The 20,946-nt window shown below is 40.2% G+C and overlaps 2 protein-coding genes across 3 annotated transcripts; one reads left to right on the top strand and one right to left on the bottom strand.

Annotated features, from left to right (window-relative positions):
* Positions 1-3,127: 3,127 nt before the first annotated feature.
* Positions 3,128-20,095, top strand: LOC108268636 (elongation factor Tu-like). 2 transcript variants are annotated; one of them, XR_006982933.2, is made up of 6 exons: positions 3,128-3,859; positions 3,994-4,236; positions 5,602-5,751; positions 18,490-18,802; positions 19,385-19,469; positions 19,698-20,095. XR_006982933.2 is itself a non-coding variant. In XM_053682266.1 (5 exons), exons 2-4 carry the CDS (start codon positions 4,228-4,230, stop codon positions 18,625-18,627), a joined length of 297 nt encoding a protein of 98 aa, XP_053538241.1. In that variant the 5' UTR covers positions 3,128-3,859; positions 3,994-4,227; the 3' UTR covers positions 18,628-18,802; positions 19,385-20,095. The 2 variants fall into 2 exon arrangements, 1 of the variants encoding a protein (XP_053538241.1); XM_053682266.1 differs by having other exon boundaries at positions 19,385-20,095.
* On the bottom strand, positions 6,934-8,833 carry LOC108268619 (kelch-like protein 10). Its single transcript, XM_047157137.2, has one exon. The coding sequence runs from the start codon at positions 8,816-8,818 to the stop codon at positions 7,037-7,039; it is 1,782 nt and encodes a 593-aa protein (XP_047013093.1). The 5' UTR covers positions 8,819-8,833; the 3' UTR covers positions 6,934-7,036.
* Positions 20,096-20,946: the final 851 nt, after the last annotated feature.

Genomic DNA, 20,946 nt, shown 5'->3' with positions numbered 1-20,946 from the left:
TCGAGATCCACCCCAACCTTTACCAAGATAAAGTGATTACTAAAGATGAATGATTGATTGAAAATGTCTTATTTCCTAATTTTTTATGACTTTTTTTTTTTTTTTTCCATTTCCAGATTTGTCCAAACTTAGTACTGCATAGAACAAAAATATGATAAAGGGACAAATAAGGCATGAGTCTTCAGAATAATCATGGGAAGTGTTGATTGCATAGCTGAAGCATAAGGAAAATAGGAAGCAACCAAGAGAGTTTCGCTGCTGGCTGCTTTTTGAGTCTTACATATAATTTTATCTTAGTCATTGAGTGTTGAATGCTTATCTTAATTTAGCGCATTGGGGAGTAGCTACTCAAAGAACACATATGTCTTTGAAATAATCTCTTCTACAATGGAAAAAAAGCTGTCATGTCTTATAATGAAGTGAGATACAGTACACAATAGACATAAACATATAAATCCTAGCACTATCCTAGACTATTATTGATTCTGAGAGTTTCTAAACGTAATCCACTTGATCATAAATCTGCTCTTGTTCTGATGATATATCACTAGAATCTGCATGGTCCTTGACAGTTAATAACTTTCATCTGTGAGACCTAATGTCAAAATATTGCTGGAGACCCTCCCCCCGCCCGTAGTCTGTCTGTCTGTGTCTTTCACTGTAGCTTTCTGTGCAGAAACTGCAGTCCACGTCAAAGACACTTTTGCAGATTCGCACCAGATGGTGAAATGTAAGCAGAGAGTGCTGTGGTACACAGACCATGTTCATGAGTGATAGAAAATGTGTGTGTGCACAGGAAGGAACCAGTGAAAAAAAGAGGGGGGTAGGAGATTGAAAAGACCAAAAAATAGACTAACTGAGTCTTTGAAAGGATAAGCTCACTGAGAAAGGTACTGTGAAAGGTATTTGCCAAAAAAAAGCATGATTTATTTGCTGTCAATCATCATTATGACAAATTAAGGGCCATATTCAGAATTGAGATACACTCTCCGAAATAATAGTACTAAACTTTACCTATCCTTGTTGCAGGGGTAGTGTCTCACATCAAGGATACATCATTTATACCTTTTAATATTCATCTTTCATCTGGAAACATGAATATAGTATAACTTTAAAAATGATTTAAAGTACATAAATGAACTGTCATTGGTTTTTGGAGTAAAGCTTTAAAGGCTTACATGCAAAAGGTTTACCATTGAGGGTACCACCACAGCAACAAGGAACATGTAGATTTGGTTATATCAAATCTTAAGGTCTCCCATTTGTGAAGCCCTTTACTAATTAGCTAAGTGGAGTTGGTACCTTTTGGTGTGAATGTTCATAACAGATCACTTCTGTTTCTTCACTAAACACTTTATACTGGTCAGGGTTGTGGTGGATTTGGAACACTGGATGTGAGGTGGGAATATACGTTGGGTGGGATAGCAGTAGATTACAAAGCACCATGCACACTCACATCATCACACTAATTTACACCTAGGGGCAATATAAAGTGAGGGAAAAAAGGTATTTGATCCCCTGCTGATTTTGTACATTTGCCCACTGACAAAGAAATGATCATTCTATAATTGTAATGGTAGATTTATTTGAACAGTGAGAGACAGAATAACAAAAAAAAAAATCCAGAAAAACGCATGTCAAAAATGTTATAAAATTGATTTGCATTTTAATGAGGGAAATATGTATTTGACCCCTCTGCAAAACATGACTTAGTACTTGGTGGCAAAACCCTTGTTGGCAATCACAGAGGTCAGACATTTCTTGTAGTTGGCCACCAGGTTTGCATACATCTCAGGAGGGATTTTGTCCCACTCCTCTTTGCAGATCTTCTCCAAGTCATTAAGGTTTCGAGGCTGACGTTTGGCAACTCGAACCTTCAGCTCCCTCCACAGATTTTCTATGGGATTAAGGTCTGGAGACTGGCTAGGCCACTCCAGGAACTTAATGTGCTTCTTCTTGAGCCACTCCTTTGTTGCCTTGGCCATGTGTTTTGGGTCATTGTCATGCTGGAATACCCATCCGCGACCCATTTTCAATGCCCTGGCTGAGGGAAGGAGGTTCTCACCCAAGATTTGACAGTACATGGCCCCGTCCATCGTCCCTTTGATGCGGTGAAGTTGTCCTGTCCCCTTAGCAGAAAAACACCCCCAAAGCATAATGTTTCCACCTCCATGTTTGACGGTGGGGATGGTGTTCTTGGGGTCATAGGCAGCATTCCTCCTCCTCCAAACACGGCGAGTTGAGTTGATGCCAAAAAGCTCCATTTTGGTCTCATCTGACCACAACACTTTCACCCAGTTGTCCTCTGAATCATTCAGATGTTCATTGGCAAACTTCAGACTGGCATGTATATGTGCTTTCTTGAGCAGCAGACCTTGCGGGCGCTGCAGGATTTCAGTCCTTCACGGCGTAGTGTGTTACCAATTGTTTTCTTGGTGACTATGATCCCAGCTGCCTTGAGATCATTGACAAGATCCTCCCGTGTAGTTCTGGGCTGACTCCTCACTGTTCTCATGATCAATGCAACTCCACGAGGTGAGATCTTGTATGGAGCCCCAGGCCGAGGGAGATTGACAGTTCTTTTGTGTTTCTTCAATTTGCGAATAATCGCACCAACTGTTGTCACCTTCTCACCAAGCTGCTTGGCAATGGTCTTGTAGCCCATTCCAGACTTGTGTAGGTCTACAATCTTGTCCCTGACATCCTTGGAGAGCTCTTTGGTCTTGGCCTTGGTGGAGAGTTTGGAATCTGATTGATTGATTGCTTCTGTGGACAGGTGTCTTTTATACAGGTAACAAACTGAGATTAGGAGCACTCCTTAGGAGTGTGCTCCTAATCTCAGCTCATTACCTGTATAAAAGACACCTGGGAGCCAGAAATCTTTCTGATTGAGAGGGGGTCAAATACATATTTCCCTCATTAAAATGCAAATCAATTTATAACATTTTTGACATGCGTTTTTTTCTGATTTTTTTTTTTTTTGTTATTCTGTCTCTCACTGTTCAAATAAATCTACCATTAAAATTATAGACTGATCATTTCTTTGTCAGTGGGCAAATGTACAAAATCAGCAGTGGATCAAATACTTTTTTCCCTCACTGTAGCAGTTATTGTGGTAGCAGCCAGGTAAAGTGTAAATTGCTCAACTTAAAGTTAAGCACTGACACAAAAACACAATAATATGAATGAATGAATACCTTGCATAATAGAATTGCATTCCAGTTTATATTCACAGGATTGTCATCAGGTAATTCACTGAATTGCCCTTGCAGAGATCCGGGATCCATGTAGAGATCCGTATGGTCAGGGGCAGTACAGGCCACGAGGGCAGAGCAGCTGTACAGGTTGGCTCCAGGTGACACACTAAGCAGGCCATGGAGGCCTGCCGTCATCTAGGCCCTGGTTATATCCTGCATGCAAACACAATAACAAAGGACTGCTGCATAAATCAGCATTTTCATTCCTGAATTTAGATTTGTAAAAACACAACAAATACTCATACTATGATTTTGTAGATGCAAACGTGTATAGTATATCATGGATCTGTACTCCACTCATACATGACAGACATCTAAACAAAATCTATCTGATTTAATCTACCATTATTATCAGACTGCTTGTGCACTCTCATTATTATGAGAGATAAGGTCAACAGATTACTCATTGTTCTGTGTCATTAGCATCGTCCTCTTTGTTAATAAAAAACCTTGGTACTGGGACAGCGGCAACGTGACTGAGATGGTGATGAGTGGGGTGAAGTGTCGTGGAGACGAGATGACTCTAACTGAGTGTCAGCGTCATAGTGTTAGCCGTAAGAGGGCAGGAGCTGCATTTGCTGCTGGAGTTATCTGCACAGACAGTAAGTAATATGTGCATTGACCAATCTACATGATAGCACCTGGTTTATGGTTTATTAAGTTTTTTATGTCATTGCTTTAGTAAGAGACAAACATAAATAAACATAAATGTATCCTCATCTCCCACAATCCTTAGCGGCATCAGACTTGGTCCTGAATGCCCTCTGGTGGAGTACAGTGTCTACATAGAAGATCGGCCGCTGCATTTTCTCTACTGTGCAGCAGAGGAAAACTGTTTATCTAAATCTGCAGCCAACGCCAACTGACTGTACGGACAGAGGCGTCAACTTCGCTTCTCCTTGGAGATCCACAACGTGGGCCAGGCCGACTTCCGTCCCCGTTTGAGCCGTAATTCCTGGGTGTTTCACGAATGCCACAGGTAAACATTTGGGCAGATAATCAGAACTGTAAATATATTTGTCAGAGGCTGCTTTATGATTACTACTGATAGAGGATCTATCAACTAAAGGCAACTAAAGGAGTAAAAACAATTCAACATAACAGTGAGGTTTTGCTGTTGGCTCCTAAAAACAGATGGTAAATGGTCTGCAGCTTTACACTGGGTCTCATTCACCCACCAATGGTAGCAGAGCTGCCATGCAAGGCACAAACCTGCCATCGGGAGCAACTTGGGGTTCAGTGTCTTGCCAAAGGACACTTCGGCACGTGGAGTCGTGTGGACTGGGAATAGAACCACCAACCCTGTGATTAGTGGACAACCCGCTCTACCACCTGAGCCACAGCCACCTCATTGACAAATGAACAACAACTTCTTACTCACCATTTTCTGGTGATGTTCAAGGTCATATTAATGAGAAATCCAATGAAAAAAGTAGTAGAGACACCAAATGGCACAATTGCGATGATTTATGGCAGACACAGCTTGGTTAGTTAGTGATCTACAAGATGACAAGCACAACAGTGTTAATATTGGTATTAGTATAAAAGTTAAAGCTTTGCAACAGATGACGTGAGGAAGTTGGACAGATTAAAACGCTGCTGCTTAAGTCTCTTTAGTTAGAAATGAAGCAAGGTCTAAATCCCACTGGCACCACTATCAGCAGGTAGTTGAATGGCATCATGGCAAATGTAGGAAACAAATGTGAAAATAAACCAAAGTGTTGATGAAATGAAGTTTAAACTAAAATGGCCAACTAAAAATTTGATTACAAAAATAAATTATGAAAGCCAACAATGATCCCAATTAGAAAGATTAATATTCAAGTCATTCAGGGTGGATTTTTCCTTTAATTTACAGAACTGAGCTCTAGAGTTTCTGACATTAGCTTGACTAATTAGGGCGGCTGTGGGTCAGTTGGTAGAGCGGGTTGTCCACTAATTGTAGGGTTGGCAGTTTGATTGCTGAACCACATGACTCCACATGCCGAAGTGTCCTTTGGCAAGACACTGTACCCCAAGTTACTCCCGATGGGAAGTTAGCGCCTTGCATAGCAGCTCTGTTGCCATTGGTGTGTGAGTGTGTGTGTGTGTGAATGGGTGAATGAGACACAGTGTAAAGCACTTCGGATAAAAGCGCTATATAAGTGCGCCATTTTACCATTCACGTAATCATTCGAAATAAGGTTCTAGAAGCACATAATCATTCTAAATCCTGTTGTAGTAGCATGTAGTCATTCGAACTAATGTCACAGTAGCACGTAGTCATTCAAACTAAGGTTCTAGAAGCACATAATCATTCTAAATACTGTTGAAGTAGCACATAGTGATGCTATGTTCGTATCAGTCCTTCGCCATGGTGACAGCAGAATGGGTGGGTGTGGCCGACTCCGCCCAGCCGATGAGCCCGAGCCAGGGTCGTGTTGCCGTGGTGATCAGGCCGCAGCTCACACAGTGGATGTTAAAGCACATCGCCGACAAATCCGACTTCTTCAAGGTGACACGTTAATCTCTCTTTCTTCATTTCTTTCATCCCTCTTTCACTCTTTTCTCCTTCCTCTCTTTCCTTTTTTCTTTATCTGCCTCTCTTCCTCTTCTTTTCCACAGTTTCTCCTGCTCTTTATCAATTATGTCCTACCTTTTTTATTCCTCTACCATGTTTTCTTTCCCTTTCATATTTATCATTTTTATTGTTCCTTTTTTGCTTTCTTTTTCTCAGTTATTTTTTACATTTCTTATCTTCTTTTAAACTTTTTCTGTCAGTCCCTCATGTAGTGTGTTTGACTCTCACCTCTTTGCTTTTTTCCCCTCTTGATTTCTGATTTTCATGCTTTCTATTTAATTCTCATGCATATCTCTCTTTCTCATTCTCAATCATTCTCTCTCTCATCCTCCCTCTCTCACACACATATTCTCTCTCTATCATTCTCTCTCTCATCCTCTCTCTCTCACACACACACATATATATATTCTCTCGCTCTCCTTTTCCTTTACTCTTTGTCATTATTTTATGTCCTTTTTTCCTAATCCATGTTTTTTCTGTTGTTTTAGTGTAGTGTAATTGAACCTGGTGTGTTTATAGTATTATCTGAGAGTCTCTCACTGTGGATCTGCTGGTATTAATGCTGAACTCCGTTGTACGCTGTTGTACTCGAGCTCTGAAAGTACAGAACCAGTTTTCTGGTGTTCCGATCTAAAGGCATTCCGGCTCGGCTCGGAAATAATGGTGGATACTCTGAGCAAGGTCATATTTGAGCTGGATAAACATATTAATAAGATCTACATGCATTATTTCTGTGATGTACAGAGAGAAATGATGTATAATCTTCGTCCCCTGTCTTCATCTTTGCTCGTAAAAATGATCCGTTACAGTGATTTTATCACGTTAGTGAGTTTGGGCTAAAATCAGCGGAATTATGTCACAAACCTAAACTTACGACACAAAAGCTACATGTCAACAAAGTCCAGTTTCATCATGTAGAAAATAACATGAAGGGAATTCTGTTCAGCATTGACCATGTGAGCCGCCGTGTCATTGTGACGTCAGGTGTGTGTGTGTGTGTGTGTGTGTGTGTGTGTATGTGTGAGAGTGTGAGATCTCAGGATGGTGGACGCTAACTGTTCCATCGCACGTCTCCATGAGGGATGTTGTGGTTTTACGAGTTTCAGTACAACGGCTTGTGGCATAAGAGAGTAAACAAAAGGCAAATGCAGGAGTTTGACTGTTTCAGAATGTTTAATTTGATTCTCGAGAACAAAAGGATGTTGATGAAGTGAGAGGTTTATTTGTACATCTCAGACGTTGGCAGGAGGTTTGAGGTAGCCCCTGGTGCTCCATGAGCTCTGACTCCAAAGGGATTCTCTCGGGGCGCGGCGTACTCGGCTATGTTGGGTAAACCAGACAGCACACAGCAGCTCAGAGCACGGCGTGAAATCCCTGTGTGTTCGACTGCATGCCATTCAGAAGTCTGCTCATCATAACACTCCACGTTATTTCCTCCAAGAACAAACAGGAGATCGTCCACCACCTCAATGCCGAAGTTTCTGTGCTTGCTGTTCATGGCTGGACCTTGTTTCCACACATTGGTCTGAGGATTATACACCTCTACATCGCTTAGCTCATTAGTACCATCAAATCCCCCGACAGCATAAACCTGTCCTCCGTACGCAACCACGCCCAGTCCATTCCTTCTCTTCATCATGGGGGGGATGACGGTCCACGCTCCCATCTGAGGACTGTAATACTCCCCCGAGAACAAATGCTCTCTCCAGTTATACCCTCCGCATATGTACACTTTGCCGTTCAGTAATGTAGCGCTAGCGTTGCTCCTTTGTTCGTGCATCGGTGCGATCATGCTCCACCGATCATTCTCAGGTTCATATCGCTCGACCGTATTCAGATGTTCGATGCCATCAAATCCTCCCATCGCATAGATATGACCATCCAGCACACACACGCTCACGAAACACCGGCAAAAGTACATGGGGCTCACCTGAGCCCAGGTTCTGGTGATGGGGTCAAACCTTCTCACACTGCTTTGGTATGTAACATTGTCTAGTCCTCCAATGCAGTACACGAAGCCATTCAGATACACCATCCCGTGATGGGCTCGTGGACTCTGGCCGTTGCACGTGACATTGACCCAGCATGCTGCTCGCGTATCGTACGCTTGTATGGCATTGGTGGGTTCCGTGTTGTGCAAGCCACCGATGGTCAGCAGAACAGCGCTGGGCAGGCGGAGTCTCATGAGATCAGAGCTGAGAGAAAGGCTCGAGTTGAGGTCATCGATGCCCGTCAGAATGCTAGTGACGATCGGCTTACACGTCATGTCATCCATCACTAAAGTGTTGTTGCTCACATTGTTCATAAGGTAATCGTGTGTCAATAGCCACAGACGCACCTTGGGCAGTAACACTCCTATGTGTGCTTTCCGTTTCCATGGCGCATGTTTGATCCACTGTAAGACGGCCTCGAACACCACGCTCTCCTTTTTCACGTTCAGTTCGTCCTTCTCGATGATCTCGCTCAGCTGCTCGACCGTCAGATCCAGGAACTCCTCAGAGAGGCGCACCATCTCCTCAAAGTTGTGCAAGATAAACCAGAAGGCCTGCTGCTTCAACTTCTCGAAGAAGTAGGAGTGAGCAAAACGCCAGATGTTAATGCAGTTCTTGGGACACAGCTGAGCCTTCAGGAACGCGCAGCACTCATTCACCAGGCTGTTCACCAACAGATAATCACCAGCGATCAGCAGTTTACACACGTTTTTCTCCGTGATGTTAACACGTCTCATATACGCGTACTCCATGATCAGCTCCATTATCTCGGCGGAAACGTTAGGGATGCAGTACCTGAGCTTATCAGGAGGGTACAAGCCATTGTTGAAGAGAGTCATGAAGTACGGGCTACAGCCGCACAGGATGATCTTATGCACTTGGAACTCAGTGCCGTCCACCATGATGACTCCGTCACAGAACCGCTTCTCTAAACGCAACTCATTGATGATGTTGCAGGACATCGCGTCCACCTTCCTCTCCATTCCCTTCTCTTCTTTCTGTTTACCCATGTTTTGTCCAGTGTTTTTGTGCAGGTCAGAGCTACTGAATGTACAGCTTTCATCTGAATGTGGATTGTGTTGATGCAGATCAGCTTTTCAACTCTGAATGTTACGATTTTGGATTTCAGAATAACAGCACATGATTCCAAGGTTCCAATTCTAATTCTGTAGCCACAGATACATACAGGATGCAGTGAACCTGACAGAAACCTGCAGTTCAGGCTCTGTGAAATGCTTTAAAAACAGCTTTAAATCCTGCGCATGTCCAAAATGCATACGTCCGGCGTAAAGAACCATTTATTTTCCTGGAAAAAAAACACCTCCCAGGGTCAATTTCCCAAATGGAATTAATTCTACATTAAAATTATTAAATATTGATTATGAAATCGTTGATAATGGCTGTATATTTATTTGTTTGTTTGTTTGTTTGTTTAATACCTTTACAGATAGAGAGAGAGATGTATGTTCATACAGAAAGATTACCTATCCTGCTTTTTGGTGAGGATTAATTAACAAGTAATTAAACTTGCCCACTTTAAGTAACCTTTTAAAACATTTAGCCGTTTTACACCAGAAATAAACTCTGCACTAAATGACCGCTGCTATAAGTTTTGATACCATGACATTTTAAATATAATGCTAATAATGTTCTTTACTTAGTGTGGCCTATATATGTTTTATTACTGATATTTTATTACAAAAAGTGTCATAGGATATTTTATATCATTACACTACACACTATAAATAGCACTTTTTTTTTCCTGCTATAGAGAAAATTAAGGATTATTTCCAGAGTAGGGCGGTTTCCCGGGAGGTTTTTTTATTTTTTTTTTTTTGTTTTATAGAAATTTGGGTTCTTCTTTTCCAGTTCAATAGTTTAATTTTTTTAACTGGCTACACTTTGATCCGTGACTATGATTTTTGTATATGCCCTAATAAACACACTGATCTCATCCCCACACACTCGCACACCTCCTTTCAACAGCTCATTTTTAAACTGCAACTGAAACACATCAAATAACAAAAACAAGATTCTCTGATTAAAAAAGATTTTATTATTTACTTGAACTGTGTGTGACATCAGTGAGATTTTACAGTCAGGTTCAGGGCTTCAGCTAAACTCTACAGAGATGCCGGAAATAAATTACACACATGTGATCCAAACCCAGATGATTTGTGAAGATACTGAAAGAAGAACTGCACTCCCTAAACTGCAGAAGATCAGACAGAAATACACAGTCAACGGAGAATAACAACAACGCGCATAAGTCTTGCGTCTAAGGCTCTTATTGTTAACGAAATCATTACTGATCAGGAATTCGAAGTTCGGTACATTCGAAGCTCGATACATTCAAAGTTCTAAATTCTAGTTCTATATTCAAGTTCAAAATTCTACTTAAAAAAATTTATAAACTCCGTCATCTGTCTTTATTAGCTGAAGCTCACATGGAGGCTGTTCATATGTAATGAATGTTTCTAAACGTTCATAAACACGTGTACGTTTAGTTTTGTGTTAAAGTGCTGCATTAAACACAGGGGTGTATCATTTGGGATTATAGCGGGACTGTTGCAGATTGGGTTTAGTTGGTGTTTAATGCATTTAAACCTTTACACCACACATTTATAATCAAGTTTTAATTACAATTAAATATTACAAACCTCAAAAAAAGTTGATCTAAAGTTCTGCTTTTAATTTAACACACATCAAACATATTTTGCAAGAGTTTTTTTAAATATATTTTTATTGAAAGGTTTTGCATACAGATTGGAACACACATTCATACATTCATACATACTCACTAAGAAATATCAATAGCTAAAAATTAATTAATTAATTTAAAAAAAAACAACATAATTTAATAAGTAAATAAATAAATAAAATAATTTTTAAAAATAATAATAGTAGTAATAAATAAATAAATAAATAAATAAATAAATTAAATAAACTAAATAAAAGTTTAATAAATAAAACGGGGGGGGGGGGGGATTCCCCTCAATCAGAAGCCAAAGATGGCAGAGACTTGAAGAAGGTTAAGAAAGGCTGCCACTTACTGTAAAACAAGGGAGACCTAGTATGAGTAATACGTAATTTTATTGAAGATCTGATAGCGATATTGATGAATTGGATTCACATTTTAAGATTAACACACTATGGTTTATTAGTCACAGAGAAAGAGAGTTAAGGAAACGCACACACATAGCTAACACACACACTCTTACACAGTCAAGGACGGGCGTGCAGATATAACACACACACACACACACACACACACACACACTCTCTGTCTCTCCCTCTCTCTCACAAAGGCCCCAACGCACACACATAACATTATAACTTTATAATAATAATAAAAAGGAGTATTAAGATATTATAAGGATAATATAAGGAGTAGTAGGATATGAAGGATATTAGAAGGATAATATAATGATATTATGAGGTAGGGAGTACAGTAAACCACTTGCAAGCAGTATAACCATATATAAAATAGAGATATAGAGCAAATATGAAAGTAAATTATAAACCAGAAATACAGAAAAATGTAAAAGAAACTTACTCATAATTCAGTTGGTGAAGATTCTTGTCTCGCGAGGAAGGGTCAGGCATGGTGTAGACGAGGGCCTTAATTTTAAAAAAGAACCATGAGGAGCCATTTATAAGGGTAGCTGAGTCAAGTCCCCCCACCGCAAGATAATAGTGAGACCAAGGTCTCTCTAAATTGTTTCCTCTCTCTCCCACTTTCAATCCTAATGGTAGTCAGAAAGTCCTCTTTCAAAACATCATGGTAAATCTGATGAGCCTCTTTCAAAACATCATAGTAAATTTGATAAGCCTTTTTTTAAACATCATGGTAATGTAGATGAGCTCTTTTTAACCCTATTGCTATTGATATCATAGTCTTTCTAAAATATATTGGTTATTTACTGTGTAAATACAGTATAAATACTGGAGCTTGAGCTCCAGAGATCTGATCACTTCTGAGAATTCTCATTGGTGTGGATCTCGTGAGGTGGAAATAAAATCTGGAACCTTGCTTCTTCTCATTCATGGCAGGTGTCTTTTTTTCTATCTCCAACTGGGTTTACAGATGTGAGTATTTGCTTCTATGTTGAATTTTAAGTGTCTGTGGGTAATAGGCTAAATTTGAGCCATCAGGTTAGTTTTGATTTTGGACATTAATGGGGAGAAGTTAGCAGAAAAAAGTGAAGTTAGAGTTCTGGTTATATTGATTCCTAAATACTTAAAGCCAGAGGGGCTCAGTCTGAAGGGGATATCAGATTGATTTAGTTGTGATGCCAAAGTATTAACTGGATAGCACTCACTCTTGGAAATATTAATTTTATAACCTGAAAATGAACCAAATCTCTGGAAAAAGGAGAGAATTCCGGGTAAAGAGTGGCTTGGGCTGGAAACATACAGTAATAGATCATCATTTAAATTCCATTCCCAAACGTGATATCCCAGTGAAAGAGGGGGAGGACCTTAGATAGATGGACAAGGGCTCTATAGCTAATGCAAAAAAGTAAAGGAGTCAAGGGACAACCCTGTCGAGTGCCACGGGATAAAGTAAAATAAGTTGATTGCATACCATTGGTGGAGATACTAGCTTGCGGGGATGAGTACAGAAGACGTATCCAAGAAATAAATGTATCACCCAATCCAAATTTATCTAACACAGTAAGCAGGTAGTCCCATTCAACCCTGTCGAACGGTTTTTCAGCATCGACTGAGATCATTACTTCGGGGGTTGTAACGGAGGGTTTGGAGTAGATAATGTTTAAAAGGGTGCGGACATTGTAAAATAGCTGACGCCCCTTTATAAATCCAGTTTGTTCTTCTGAAACTATGACAGGATGGATTCTTTCCAAGCGACCAGCCAAAGCCTTAGCAAGAATCTTAGCATCCACATTTATCAAGGAGAGGGGTCAGTAAGAGCTGCAGAGATTCGGATCTTTGTCTTTTTTTAAAAGCAGATTTATAGAGGCTTGTCATAAAGTAGTATTAAGAGAGCCATCCTGCAGAGATTCCTTATATACAGAAAGCAACAAAGGGGACAGTTTAGATTTAAATCTTTTTAAAAATTCTACTGGGAATCCATCAGGGCCAGGAGCTTTATTGTTTTGCATGCTATTTATAGCTAGGTTGATTTCCTTTAAGGTTACTGGTGAATCAAGATCTTTAGCAACATCTGAGTTAATGGTAGGGAAGTTGAGACTGCTTAAAAAAGCATACATTTCAGAAGTCCCAGATGGAGATTCAGACGTATACAGAGAGGAATAGAATGAGAAAAAGACTGAGTTAATGGTATTAGGGTCTGTATGGAGTATGCCAGATGAATCTTTTATTTGAGGGATCATGCGCGAGGTTGCCTAGCGACACAGTTGGTGGGCCAAGGGTCGGCTCGTCTTATCGCCATGTTCATAATATGCGGAGCGTGAACGTAGAAGGCGGCGCTCTGCATCAGCAGTTGTAATGAGGTCAAATTCAGTCTGTAAGTCAACACGATCTTTAAGTAAGGCAGAAGAAGGGCCAATGACCAATTGTCGATCTATTTCACCAATTTTTGTCGATAGCTCTTGAAGTTTGGCTGTACGCGTTTTGTTTAAATGTGCGGAGTGGGGAATGACGTGGCCCCGTAAGTACGCTTTTAGTGATTCCCACAGCAGAGAACAATAAATAGGTTCAAACTAATTCTGATTGATTTCAATAAACTGCTCAATCAATTGCAGCTGCAATAAATGTATTAAATTTGTTGTCTGACAAAAGCAGAGTATTAAACCTCCACGGTGTTGAATATCGGGGTTGGGGGGAAAGCTGAATATCCAAAGAAAGTGGAGCATGATCAGAAATCAAAATAGGATGATATTTAACCATCGACACTTTGGAAATAAGTTTGGCGTCGATGAAAAAATAGTCAATTCTAGAGAAGGACTTATGCATCTGCGAAAAGAAAGAATATTCCTTGATACCGGGATTATAGAATCTCCAAGGATCAATGCAACCATTCTTGGCCATGAAATCAGAAAGTGTACTTGACATTAGTGAGGGTGTCATGGTCTTGGGAGTAGAACGGTCCAACCTAGGATCCACAACGCAATTCATATCCCCTCCAAATATAAGGAGAGTATTATGTAATGAAGGGAGGCGCTCAAAGAGCTTATTCATGAAGTGTGGGTAATCAAAATTTGGGGCATAAATATTAACTAATAATACAGGGACATGCAACAATAAACCTGAAATTATTACGTATCTGCCATTTTCATCTGATATCACTCTGGAAGATGAAAAGTGAATTGACTTACCAATTAAAGTCGCAACCCACTGGCCTTAGAGTTGAAATTAGAGTGAAACACCTCAGAAATCCATGGACATTTAAGCCTAACCTGATCTGTGGTGTGCATATGAGTTTCTTGTAGAAACACTATGTCCGCATTGAGCCGTTTCAGATGAGCAAATACCCTAGATCTTTTTATAGGGCACCCCATACCTTTAATGTTCAAGCTCACAAAGTTCACATGTGAGCCAAAGTTTCCAGTATTAGTGGCCATTTATTAAGTGCTTACGGCAGGAAGAAATGAAAACGAAGCATTGCCTCTGAGAGAAGGAAAAGGGGAGAGGAAACAAGAAGGGGAAAAATAAAAAAAGTAAAAATAAATCAACAAATAAATAAAAATAATAATTAAAAAAATAAATAAATAATAAAATAATAAATAAATAAATAAAATAGAAGAGAAAACACTCACACACTCCAAACAAACAGTCCCACCCCCTCCCACCCTCACCATAGCACTTACATCGTCCCCATCCCCAAACGATGGAGAACCCAGTGCAAACTCCACAGGGAGTCAAATCCCTAACAGAAAAGCTAACAGCTGTTGACCCGATAGCAATAGTCAACCAAGGTCGGGCTCCTGCAAACTAAACAATGATAAGAGCAAGGCACGCAAACATATTCACTGCAACATCATGTGTTGTAGAGTTAGTAGTCGTCCAATTCAAATCTGGAGACGGATAATCAGCCTGTTATGTTATCAGTCTCTTACTTGATCAGTGTCTTAATGAAGGCTCTGGCGTCCTCCGGGGATTTAAACTCCCTCTCGGTGCAGTCATGTGTAACGTGGAGGCGTGCCGGATAAAGCAGACCAAACCGTATTCCCGGTATCTCACGAAGCTGGCGGCGGATGTCATTGAAGGTGGCACGAGCACGGGCTGTCTTCGCGGTATGATCGGGAAAGATAGAGACAACCATGTCACCAACCTTCATCCATTGTTGGGCTCTGGCCCACCGCAGGATGTCCACAGTCCACATGGTAATGGAGTCAGGCAATTATGGGGTGGGGGCGCTCGCCGGGTTTGGGCTTCGACTGTAGGGTGCGATGAGCGCGGTCCAGAAGGGGCTCTTTGTCCAGCTTAAAAGCCTCTTTAAGTGGAAACAGCTGCCGGTGTGGAAGAGCTGGTCGAGTCTTCAGGGACACCGATGATCCTTAGAATGTTGCGCCGCAACCTAGCCTCGAGATCCTCGCATTTATTTTCCACCTTCGCCAGCTCGACAGAAAGGTGCTCCACTTTAGCCTGTAGCGTAGTGATGTCATAACAGCAGGTGGAGAGTGAAGTTTTCATTTCACCCACGGTATTCTTCAAAATACTCACATCCGACTGGATATTCATAATACTGACTGTCAATTCCGACTTTACAGTCTGTAGCTCTTCCTTGATAGAAGTCAAGTTTTCGCCCAAGGTCGCCTGGAGCTCGGTTTTGAACATGGCCGCCATTTCATTTTGGAGTGAAGAGAGGAGCTCCTCCTTGAAACCAGGAGGGACAGCAGGCATAACAACTCCTTCGCATGGGGAGGAGGAATCACCACGAGGCAAGGATGCAGCGTATGGAGCAGACCGCTGAAGCGGAGCAGAAGAAACGCTCCCGCCTTTAAATTTTGCTGGCATTTTGGACATCAAAAGTAAAGATTAAGGTGTTGGACACGACTTACATCAAAAACACTCCACAAAAAAAGTTGCGTCTTACTCCATCTATCGCTCAGCCGGAAGTCATTCTGCAAGAGTTTTAAAATGTTTTTAAAACTACAAGGCCAAAAGAAAAAGGATTAAAACAATTAATCACTGCCCTAAAACACTGACTGCATTTACATGGACAACAATAATCCACTCTTAATGTGATTAAGACCATACTTTGATTAAGAAGCTACCATGTAAACAGCAACCTTAATCGAATTAAGGTCAAAATCTAAGTAAGCAATAATCGAATTAAGACCGGTGGAGTACTCCTGTTTTAGTCTCATTATGAACGTGTATTACAGACATGTAAATACCTTAATCACATTATGAACGTCATGTGAGAGTTTTCACCGCATTTTGCGACAGGACACGATCACTCACGGCAGTTCTCAACATTTATGGCGAACAAGAGATTTCGGCTGTGTCCCAAACCGCAAACTTTGCTACTATAGGCCTGTAGTGGGGAAAAATACATGTATCTCAATTTGAGTCAAAAAGATGTCGTCAGCCATGCAGACAGGGTCTAAACCTCACAAAATTGATCACATACAATCACAATCAACTAACATATCATTACAAAACATCACTGAGCTTTCAATTTAACATTATTTGTGAGATTAACATGTATTTTTATATTACAAAAATAATCTCATTTTGCTGGAGCACATTTTTACCTACCCGCTCTCAGCATGAGATACACCTCTCTACCTGGAGAATGGGTGTGGTTTCACAGGTTAAAGGTGAATGACCCACTAATTACTTCATGTCGCCACAAGAGGTCCCACAAGAACCATTAACTGAACAAAAATTGTCATTTTGGTGAAAGTCATAACATGTACAGTAACATTGTTAACCCTGTTACACGCAGGTTCTTTCTTAGGTACATGGTCAAGCTGCGAGATCAAATTGTTACCAAGTGAGAGGATATGCAGGTTCTGCAGTTCATCTATTAACTACAGAAATGTTGAACAAACTCAGGTCTTGAAGTTTCACGAGTGTATCCAACACTTCAAGTGAGCTTATCTAATCCCAGAATCTTCTCGATGTTATTGTTATTATTATTATAAGAGGTGAAGCTTGGTTAGAGATGTGAACTGCCCTTAAAGATGTTTCTGGAGTCCAGGTGCACTTCATCGTACTTCAAGTCCTCTTCTTTGGCTATAAATCCAGCCATTTGCAGCATTTCCTCACTGATCAGACTGGATTCCTTTATCTAATCCGCTCATTTTGATGATGCGTCTCAGAGTCTCGGCATCTCTGCGTTAGAGCAGCTATTTATCTGCTGCTCAGCGGAACGTTAGATTAGAATACTGACATGTAATAGTAGTTAGCTTCTACAATGTTAATACTGCATTCTACTGTTCTTACTATGACGTCATTCATTAATGACCTAACAGCTGATTCGTGCTACAGTGCACAACGAATAAATAAAACACACGAATAACAAAAAAAACACAACAAATAACTATATATACAGATATAAAATATGAACTGTAAATGTCATTTTAAATGACAGTGCAGTGTTTTCACGGCTATTTTATAATTTACGTTTTAAATAGGCTAAAATATGTTATAAAATGTGAAATCATACAAAATAAAATACCATTCAGTTAAAATGTTAATAGTCTGTAAATGTCTGTTTAAAATAATTTGACTGATTTTGTTTTAAAATTTGTGCCATTTTAAGTTATTTATTTAATTTTATTCTATTGTCTATTCCCAGATTTATTTTTATACTGTTAGAATTATTTGCACGTACAATATGTGAAACATTGTTATTTTTATTATTTTATAATGTAGGCTAATTAATAGACTTATTTAATAAGACTGTATTATTATTTATTTATTTTTAAAAACCTCTCCCAAAAGTAATAAATTGTAAATAAGAACTTTGACCTTTTTGTCTTCCATTAACGTTCTGTCACGAACCTCGAATCGGCACGGAGAGCGTGGTATCGGGAAGTTCAAGAAACGTAGTCGTAAGACAGGCAATGGTCAAGATCGGACGAACAACACAAACGGGGTCAGGCAGAGAGCATAGTCGAAACCGGAAACAAGGGTCGAGGATAACGAGAAGACTAACTAACTAGAACGGCTTGGTAACGCAGAGAAACGAGTCGACTGAAGATATACTTCGCATTGACTCTAGGTGAATGACATCCCTAAGTACTAGCGGTGAGAGTGTTTGTGTGTGATTGGTGCTAGGTGTGTCTGATCAGAACTCCGGGGATGGTGAGCGCATGCGTGCATGAGAAGTGAGTGTTGCATCTTGGGAAATTGAGTTCTGATCTGACGGAGCTGTGACACATACCAGATACAATTGAATTTCTTTATTCAGTGTGATTGCGAGACAACACACACAGTTGCTCTCCGATTATTGTTCATCTGTAAAAGTCTCTGTGGTCAGCTACAGAGCTTTAAAATTCATATGGAAGAGGACTGTAGTGTAAAAAAGTAAATAAATAAATAAATAAAAATGCCCCTGAGACCATTGGTAATTTATTTTAGTATTGTCTTTAATGAGAGTTAGAAAAGTATTTACAAAAATAAATGTTGATCAAGGAACATGTTATATTTACAGAACTGAACTGCTTTCTGTCTGCGTTTCTGCACAAAACATGTAGTATAACCCAGACTGTGTGTGTGTGTATAACATGATCTCCTGCAGCTGGTCGAGCTCGAGATCCAAGAGCTGCTCAGCAAGTTCGGCTACGACGGAGACAACACACCCGTCATCTGTGGCTCCGCCCTCTGCGCCCTGGAGGTACTGACGAAGAGAGACTGGGGACGTGGAGAGAGTGTGTGATCCTGTAACACTCAGAGCTCAGTGTGTGTGTGTGTGTGTGTGTGTGTGTGTGGAACCGGCAGCCTGAGCTGGGAGGGAGCAGTCTTGGAGGTGGTGGATGAGTACATCCCTCTACCCAGGAGAGATCTGGATAGACCCCTCCTGCTGCCCATTGAGGGAGTCTACTCCATACCAGGTGTGTGTATGGGTTTTCAAAATTGATTGCGCAACACTCCGAACACAACTGACTCGGTAACATGATTCTTTAGACTGATTCATAAAGCAGCGAATCAGTTTACAGATTCAGAGAATCGTTTTGATTAATTATTTTAAATGAATCAGAGCGATATGTCACTTAATTCAACTGGTTATAATCAAATAAAAGAGATTTATGAAGTCGATCCGTTGATTTGATTCATGACCTAGACTCTTGTGAAACTCGATCATGGATGTTCCATCCCAGACCATCTCTGATTGGCTGAGACGTTATTACTTCATAATATATGCAGAGTCTGTTGTTTCCGTTGCTTTACAGTAGATGAAATGATGTGAACGGTTAAGGATGGTGTTGCACTGTGTGTGTTTGTGTGTGTGTGTGTGTGTGAGATGCCGTGTATATGGAGTGTGTGTGTGTAACACAATGTGTGTGTGCGCACAGGCTGGGGTACATTGGTGACTGGAACTCTGGAGAGATGAGTGATGTATATATTTGCTCTGTTGTGCAGGCGTTCTTTTACTGACAGTAATACAGGATTGTTTTTTATCCCGTTATGTCTAGGAACGATGGAACAGACTCACCTGCAGATGCTGGAGATATTATAGTGATGCACAACAGCTTTCACAGCAAGATCATCAAAGTTCAAGTGAGTGTTCATGCATGGTGTGACATACTGATTTATGCAGCACTAGAATCTTATGTGAATCTGACTACTGACATATTGTATGATTGCTCCTTTTGTAGGGGGGTTTTCCCTCAAAGTTTCCTGCATGTTAATAATCAGGAATTAACAGTACACTGACATTTATGTCTTTAAAACCTACATACACAAACATTTCGTACTGTTCATAAATTGTCTGTCTATGGCATGTAGGTTCAGAAAAAGCCAGAGAAACTTGAAGATCTTCTGAGTGAATCGACAGAAAGCAAAGGCCTGTGGGACTCGATTCCGAGGTACATCAAACATATATAGAGTTTGCATGTGTATGGTCAAGATGAGTTTATTGTGTATTTGGCAATTTCACCCAGTGGAGTGAAGGTTGCATTTGACTTGATATAGTTTTATAGGCAGTCTTGACTAGAGACATGAATGAGAGAAAGCTTTTTAATGTGTTTATATTTCTGTGCACTGATGGTGGGTTTTTGAGAGGTTTATTTTTGTATTTATTTTTTATTTCTGCCGAAGTGTGCGTCAGAGACATTTTCCACTGTAATATGCCAAAGTGTATGCGTGTGTGTGCGCACATGTATGTGTTCACGTGTTCATTTCAATAAACCGCTATGTTAATTTTTGTAATCTGTCTCTTCACTGATGTCTGTGTCAAGTGTGTGGAGTGCTTTGGAGAAAAGGTAGGGAGCCAAAACTTTTAAACCTATAATCTACCTTCACATCAACTTCTAACACCTCGACGTTTGGGTTCATCTTTGTATCTACAGTTAGTTCAGAGAGGAAATTACAGAACTGACAGAATAAATGAAGGTTCCAATTTTACTTGGGTGTCTTCAGATGACAGGAAGCAGGATCTCCAGCACCAGGCATTTACTGATGGGTAGCATTCATTTTAATATGGGGTAAGATTTATGGGGTAAGTAATAACATGTTTTAATGTAAAATCACTGAACACAGGATTAAGTGTAAAATTCAAATGTTTCTGTTCATTCCTGATTCATGTACTAAATATTCCTGAAGGAACAGGACCACTGTACACAGTAACCACAAGCTGGACCAAGAACAGAACAGAAAAGAAGAAAAGTCTCTTTCTATTCCTACAATTACAGCTGAAATTCTGCCTGATTACCAATAATGCTGCTGCACATCAATAAATCTGTAAATTGTCACGATCTTAAATTAAAAAAAACCCTGCAACCTACTCACACACAAATTACACATATTAAAAAGATACACACCTTGAATATGGAGTCACTCTCTGATCCATCGAGCAAAGGCCTGCAAATACTGAAAGTAAAAGCCTGAAAACAGCTGCAAATACAGAGAAAAAAAATCTGGTAAATTACACATAACAATAATTTTAAAAATATATTTAAAAAATAGTAATTCCCTCCCCCTCAACCCCCCTCGCTGACCTGTCAGCAGCACGTCAACATCAGTACGCATTTATAGT

This window comes from Ictalurus punctatus, chromosome 8 (assembly GCF_001660625.3).
Source record: "Ictalurus punctatus breed USDA103 chromosome 8, Coco_2.0, whole genome shotgun sequence".
NCBI classification, from domain to species: Eukaryota; Metazoa; Chordata; class Actinopteri; order Siluriformes; family Ictaluridae; genus Ictalurus; species Ictalurus punctatus.
Note: the sequence above shows the minus strand (reverse complement) of the source record. Positions and strands in the feature narration are given on the sequence as shown.

Coding starts and splice junctions, on each gene's coding strand:
- LOC108268636 (XM_053682266.1), top strand. Junction 5,752..18,489: donor ACAAATCCGACTTCTTCAAG/GTGACACGTTAA, acceptor GATCTCCTGCAG/CTGGTCGAGCTCGAGATCCA.
- LOC108268619 (XM_047157137.2), bottom strand. CDS start 8,818: ATGGGTAAACAGAAAGAAGAGAAGGGAATGGAGAGGAAGGTGGACGCG.